This window comes from Myotis davidii, unplaced genomic scaffold (genome assembly GCF_000327345.1).
Source record: "Myotis davidii unplaced genomic scaffold, ASM32734v1 scaffold1286, whole genome shotgun sequence".
Classification (NCBI taxonomy): domain Eukaryota; kingdom Metazoa; phylum Chordata; class Mammalia; order Chiroptera; family Vespertilionidae; genus Myotis; species Myotis davidii.
In genome coordinates, this window is record NW_006296619.1 from 331,791 (window position 1) to 338,813 (window position 7,023).

The 7,023-nt window shown below is 45.3% G+C and overlaps 2 protein-coding genes across 2 annotated transcripts in view; one reads left to right on the forward strand and one right to left on the reverse strand.

Annotated features, from left to right (window-relative positions):
- Positions 1-865, forward strand: part of LOC102763130 (chromosome unknown open reading frame, human C11orf31) — a 1,894-nt gene extending 1,029 nt beyond the window's left edge. Inside the window, 1 exon segment of the mRNA XM_006772072.2 lies at positions 641-865. The gene's annotated coding sequence lies outside the window, so the exon portion shown is untranslated.
- Positions 866-1,261: 396 nt separating this feature from the next.
- The window catches only part of BTBD18 (BTB (POZ) domain containing 18), an 8,779-nt gene continuing 3,017 nt past the window's right edge, over positions 1,262-7,023 (reverse strand). The window contains exon 2 of the mRNA XM_006772073.2: positions 1,262-3,592. Within this exon, the coding sequence (XP_006772136.1) occupies positions 1,575-3,592 (2,018 nt within the window). The 3' untranslated portion in view covers positions 1,262-1,574. The remainder of the gene's footprint in view (positions 3,593-7,023) is intronic.

Here is a 7,023-nt window from a genome sequence, read left to right on the forward strand (position 1 = left end):
CTGTTTTCTATCTGGTGTGCCCTTTACTAATTTCAGGTTTTATTTCATAATCTAAGTTCTAAGACTTGGCTCAAAGGCAATTGTAAATGATTTATAGAAATGCAATTTATGTCCTTTGAAGGTGCAGTTAAATATTGTCCTGAGGGTATGGGCTGGTTTTGTAAAAAATTTCATTTTCCACACCCCTGGTGGTGTACTGAATCTTTGAAGTGGATTGTAAATCCTACCAGTACCCTCATTTATGAGTTCAACAAAATCACTGACACGTGTTTATTTGTATGGGTTGTGATTCCCCCTTTTATTGGCAACAATTTTTGTGTAACTTCATGCATACTTACCCCAACCCTCTTGTTTTTGTTCCTAATAGGGTCTTTCTATTAATAGTCCCATATGGCAACACTTCATTACTGTACTCTTAGTCACTTAAATTTGTCCTTGTCTTCATATCTAGTGGTTCATACAGTGCTTTCACATGTCATAGGTATGTGCCTCATAACCTTGATATTTTGAGATGGGAGAGGAGGATGCAATCCTTGAGCTCTCCTGAGTCTTTGGGTTCAAGGATAGAGGAACATGTCTTCCTCAGGCTATATGATTGCCTAGATCTCTTTCCTAACATCTTTTTCTCTCATTCTCACAGCTTTCTGTTCCTGGTGATGTTGGAACATTTATGACGGGACATGGCCAAACTACAGTTATGTGCCTGAAGCTATAGTTTCTTCCCCTGCAGAATTGATGGTTCAGTTGTGAGGCAACACTCTAGTAAGGCATTGAAAAGTTCTTGGATTTGGTTTAATAAAAGTTGAAATAAAGTTCTTGACTAATAAAGTTAAAATTATATGGTAAGGGATGAAAGCCAACCTTATGGGATTGGTCCCCTTTGTATTTTTCATAGCCTAAAGTCACCAGTTAACTTGAAACTCCTAGGGTGTCTGGTAGACCATGTGAAATATTTGTAAAAACTTGGGGGAAAATAACTTTTTTTAAAGCTACTATCTTGGAAGTGATGACCTGACCATCCAGTGGCTTGGAACTGGTAATTTCTTGGTCTTCCTGGCTCCTGCAGAGATTTTGGCTAGATTTTCCAAACTGGGAATAAATAAGCCCCACATATAAGGTGCTGGACAATGTCCTCTCACTCCCATACACTTTTGTGTTCCACTCCAGCACCGCTTCACACCTTCTGGAACGTTTTCTCTGACAGAACTACTGCAGAGGATGTTCTTAATTTTTCCTGAATTCTGTGTGTCATAACCTGGAAGACCTGGCCTTGGCTGTTACCTATGAACCACTAGAGTTGGAGACCTCATAGTTTATTATTCTACTTATTTGTAACTGGAAAGTAGATTAAAAGGAACGAAGAAGGTTCAAGTTCATAATTTTCTACCCATGGTACTAAATTTCTGCCCAGCTCCCAAAACCTGGGGAGGGGAAAGCATGGCCTAAGGAGAACAAGGGGAATGCCTTCCTCTCGTGCTGAGAGGGCAGACATGTGCTAGCTTCTCTGCCAATACCACTTTTGCTAGCCAACATTTCCCATCCTCCCAGTGCCCCTAAACTGCCTTCCCTATCCACTAGGTTAGTATATCTACCTCTGTTTCTGACTCTGAGGAAGGGTCTGGCCATATGGAGGGAATACTGGTAGGTACTAGCTTCCCCTCTGCTATCCAGTCTACCACATCAATCTCTTCCTCTTCAGAGCTGGCAGAAGGTAGGTCTAACAGCTCAGAGTTGCTAAGTACCTCCTTGCCTGGTTCTGGGGCAGGGTATAACACCTCTTCCATAGTTAGGGATACTTCTAGCCCTGTCTGTACCCAGTTAGAACAGGGAGGTAAGAGGTCCCCATAGGACCTCTGGGGAAGGTCAAGGGAGTCAATGTGAAGAAGTTTGTCCCCCTGACCATCCAGTGACATGGAACTGGTAATTTCTTGGTCTTGATTCCAAGAGTGTCCTACAGAAAGCATCTCCCCTTCACTAATCTTAGAGGGCATGACAAGGGGGCTAAAGGGTTCAATTGGCTCTTTGTTCTCACCCACAGGTTCCTTTTCTAATCCAGTTAGCTCTCTGGGCCAGAGTTCCATGCCTGGTAAATACCATCCTTCCCCTTCGATCCAATTCTTCCCTGTTTCTGTCAAGTGATAACTAGGGGTCCTGCATCCCTCAGCTTCAGGACTCTCCAGAGATACTGTAGGTGGCTCAATGTCTGAGCCACATAGCATGAAGTCCAGGATCTCCTCCAGCTCACTGGTGGCAGCAACACTTGTGATTCGGTACTCCTCAGCTTCACAGGGCTGTTCTAGAAGGGCTGTGTCAAATGCATATGGCTCTGTGCAGTCAATATCGAATCCAGGTTCCTTCCCTACCAGCTCTGGACTGGATCCAAACTCAGACTTAACTACTGGGTGGTCTGGGGAGCGGCTAGCAGAGAGCAGAATGTCTTGTAGCTTACAGGACACAGGGGAATCCTGACACAGGTCTATTCTAGTAGATGACATTTCTTGCTGGTTAACTGAGGATGGCTGAATTCCGGGAGGCTCTTCTGAGTCTCCAGGTTCTGGGACATGAGGGCTATCTTTAGAGGTTTTGAGGGGAGGTTCTTGTACCACTTCCCAGCAGGTCCCATTAACAGTCTTCCTAAGCTTCACTCTCCCAACCTGCCCCTCTTCTGCAGAGTCTAGGTTAGGTGCCCTGACTTCAGGGCTCCATTTCTTACTCCCACCCATTTTTCCAAGACCAGATGGGCTTGAGGTGCTTTGTAGAGGACTAGCTCTCCCTGGTGTGTGCTTGTCCTCTAGCACTTCTTTCTTTATACTCTTTTGTCGCCAAAGACGCCGGCCAGGGGTTGCTGGCACTGAGCTGGATCCACTTAAAATGCTGGAAGGCTTGGATGTACAGACATCAGGTGATGGCTTTGAACGACTCAGCCTGATCTTTCTGGGCAATAGTCGCTTATCCACAGAGGGGTACAAGCTGGGTGGGGAAAGCTCTGTAGGACCAAGGGCAGGGTCACTCTTATTTTCTTTAGATCCCTGACTGTGGCTTGATGGTGAAGAGCTTTCTTCTTCCGGAACTGGGCAGGCTCTGGCCTTCCTCTTGAGCAGAAGAGTGCCAGATAAGTCCCCTGCATTCTGTCGGTTGCTCTTGTCCTGGGGCCCTTCGTCCTTCCCTGACAACTTCAATCTCACTGCCCCAAGAGGACAAGGAGTCTGGGTAACAGGCAGTGGAGTAGGGCAGCGGCTGGATGCCACCACCCTGGCAGAGATTGGTGCAGCACTTGGAGGTTGTAAGCACTCCCGGTTCAGTCTTCGGCCCTGAGGGGCCTTTACTAACTTCCCACCTTCTAGCTGAAGGGATTCTAGCTCAGATATGCAGAGCTGACGGGCAGCAGAAAGCACATCTTGGGCTTCTTCCAGAGATACTTCCATTTCTGAGGTATACAGGAAGTCCACCAGCTTCCTAAGTGTTGTGATCTTCAGGCCCCCCAGCTCCAGCACCACCTTACAACCCTGAGCTGGCCTCTCCTGCTCCAGGCGCTTTGTGAAGAAGGGGCTGCAGGCAGACAGGATACAGCAATGGGCTGGGACTACCTCACCTGGAGGGAAACCCAAACACTTGGTTATCTCACGCAGGCTGGCATGTTCATGAGCTAAGCACAGATACTACTACTGAAATGTGTTGCCCCTTCTCTCAGTTTCCCTCCAAGGAAGTTCAAGGTGCCTTCCTGGAACCTTGAGCTATTACTTAGCTAAAAACCTAGTTTGGACATTACTTTTTTCAAAAAGTCTTCCCCCTCTCTACCCCATGTGTGGGTTTGGTGCTCCTGAACACAGAGATGTATTCTGCAGCTATCATAGATAGCACTTAGCAATCTGTATTGCCCACCTTAACAATGTAAGGACCAGCTGTCTTACTGCATATACCTAATGCTTGACAGAGTAGGAGATCAAATACTTGCTGAATAAATTTTTGTGACTCACACAAATGTAGAAAAATTATAGAAGCTGCTTGTGGTCTAATAGAAAGGGCATGACCTTTGGATATGTACACTCAGAGCTCAATTCTCTCCTGAGCTCTATCTACTGCCTAATAGGCAGTGGTCTGTCCTGAGCCACCTTCTCACTTTATGGGCACTTCCTGGGTGATCTCAGTCTCCAATGGCTTCAAATACCAAAGGCTTACCAATGACGCCACCAAAACTGTTTATTTCAAAATAAAGAATCACAGGCCGAAACCGGTTTGGCTCAGTGGATAGAGCGTCGGCCTGCGGACTGAAAGGTCCCAGGTTCGATTCCGGTCAAGGGCATGTACCTGGGTTGCGCGCACTTCCCCAGTGGGGGATGTGCAGGAGGCAGCTGATCGATGTTTCTCTCTCATCGATGTTTCTAACTCTCTATCTCTATCTCTCTCCTTTCCTCTCTGTAAAAAATCAATAAAATATATTTAAAAAAAAAAAAAAAGAATCACATTCACCCAGTTGTTCAAACCTGAGCACTAGACGTTACCTTTCATTCTTCCTTTTCCCCTACCTACTGCATTTAATCAGTTTTTAAAAAATATATTTTTATTGATTTCAGAGAGGAAGGGAGATAGAAACATCAATGATGAGAATCATTGATCGGCTGCTTCCTGCACACCCCTTACTGGGGATCAAGCCCGCAACCCGGGCATGTCCCCTTGATCGGAATCGAACCTGGACCCTTCATTCCACAGGTCAATTCTCTATCCACGGAGCCACACCAACTAGAGCTAAGCATTTTTTTTAAAATATATTTTTTATTGATTTTTTTACAGAGAGGAAGGGAGAGAGATAGTTAGAAACATCGATGAGAGAGAGACATCGATCAGCTGCCTCCTGTACATCTCCCACTAGGGATGTGCCCGCAACCCAGGCACATGCCCTTGATCGGAATCGAACCCAGGACCTCTCAGTCCGCAGGCCGATGCTCTACCCACTGAGCCAAACCGGCCTCGGCAGCATTAATTTTTTTAAAGCAAATCGTTTTTGAGTCATTATATGCCAAGTATTATTCTAAGGGTTTTATCAGTATTCATTTAATCTTCACCAGACCCCTATGAAGTAGCTTTGTTATTACAGATGAGTAAAATTTGGCATAGTTAAATAATGTGCCCACAATTATATGGTTAGTAAGTAGCAAAAAAAAAAGATTTGTACTGGGGGGTGGGGAGTGGTGCTGATTACAGAATCTATACTCTTAACTGCAGGAAGTTTTAAAAATTCTTTTTAATAGCTCAAAAGCCAGAAATTTCTCTCTACTCATTATCTTAGTTCAGGCCACTATCCTCTCTCTCCTGGATTACAAAACAGTCTCCTATCTGGGCCCATGAGTAATCCAATAATTCTTACACAGCTCGAGTGCTGCTTCTAAAAGGTATCTGATCATGACATTAAAACCTATAAATGCAGCCCTGGCCGGTTTGGCTCAGTGGATAGAGCGTCAGCCTGCGGACTGAAGGGCCCCGGGTTCGATTCCAGTCAAGGGCATGTACCTTGGTTGAGGGCACATCCCCAGTGGGGGGTGTGCAGGAGGCAGCTGATCGATGTTTCTAACTCTCTATACCTCTCCCTCTCCCTTCCTCTCTGTGAAAAATCAATAAAATATATTACAAACCAAAAAACACCTATAAATGCAATTCCCAATGTTCTGAGGACAAGACCTACTTCCTTTGTATAACACTTTAGACCTCACATGGCTGCTGCTAATTTCTCTAGTAATATTTCTGGTCATTTCCTGTAGTCTGCACTTCAGCTATAAGGAGCCACTCACAAATCACTGGTCACATCTCTAATTCTCTGTATATTCTGTTCTTTTTGCCTGGGGAAAACCTTTCCTCACTTCCTCCTACTTCTGTTTGTCCCTCAGACCTCACTATAGGGGGTTACTTCTAAGAAAATCTCCCTAATCCCCATTCCCCAAACTCCTCAAGCCTGTAAAGGATGCTTCTGTATCAGCCAGTAGTTACCCCAATATGTTATCAATCTACACAGTTACCCTAACTCACTCCCATGGGAACACCTGTCCCTCCGGCCTCTACCCAAATACACTGGTTATTTGAGTGTCTCCCTGTATATGATTTCCTTTCAAGGAAGGACTTTTATCTTTACATATACTGTATGCCTATGTCAGTATAGTGCATTAGCATACAATAGGTAACTGATACTTTTTTGTTTATTCTGAAATAAGGAAGGAATCCCAACTCTGCACTTACCAAGAGAACAAACAGGCAAGTCACTTAATTCTCTGGGCCTCAATTCATTCACCTTATATATAACATTATTTATTTCACAAGGCTGTTATAAGAGACATACACTGTAGAATATATACTGTGTAAACTGTAGAGTGCTATACAATATTGGTTGTCAAAATCCTTTTTATAAATGAAACTGAGCTCCAGAGAAATGAAGTTACTTGCCCATTTGTCACTTAGTTACTAAGTAAAAAGCTAGAATGTAAACTGACTCCTAGTATTAGGCCTTTCCCAGGCTCAACCTCATGCTGATTTAACATTTCAAATGTAAAGGGAAGAGGTGGAAATAAGGTCTATATACAGGGGTGACCAAAAGCTGGTTTACAGTTGTGAGTATGCCAAACACAGCTTAGTTTTGTATCATTTATCAGAGTCCTGGTGCATGGATTTGTGCACAGGGTGGGGGGAGGGGGACCCTCAGCCGGGTCTGCGCCCTTTTGCAATCCAGGACCCCTCAGGGGATGTAGCAGTGTGCCAAGTGGCAGGCGGCCAGGAAGGAGCCCGAGCCAGGGCTGGGCACCGCTTGCGCTCATCCTGGCCTGCTGTACCTGCTTGCTGATCAGTAGCACTGCCTCTGAGTTGGGAGAGGCTCCTGCCACTACAGCTGCTCTCACCAGCTGTGAGCCTGGTTTCTGGCTGAGTGGTGCTACCCCTGTGGGAGCACACTGACCACCAAGGGGGCAGCTCCTGCATTTCTCCCTGGTGATCAGTGCGTGTCGTAGCGACTGGTCAACTGGTCATTCCAGTCGTTTGGTC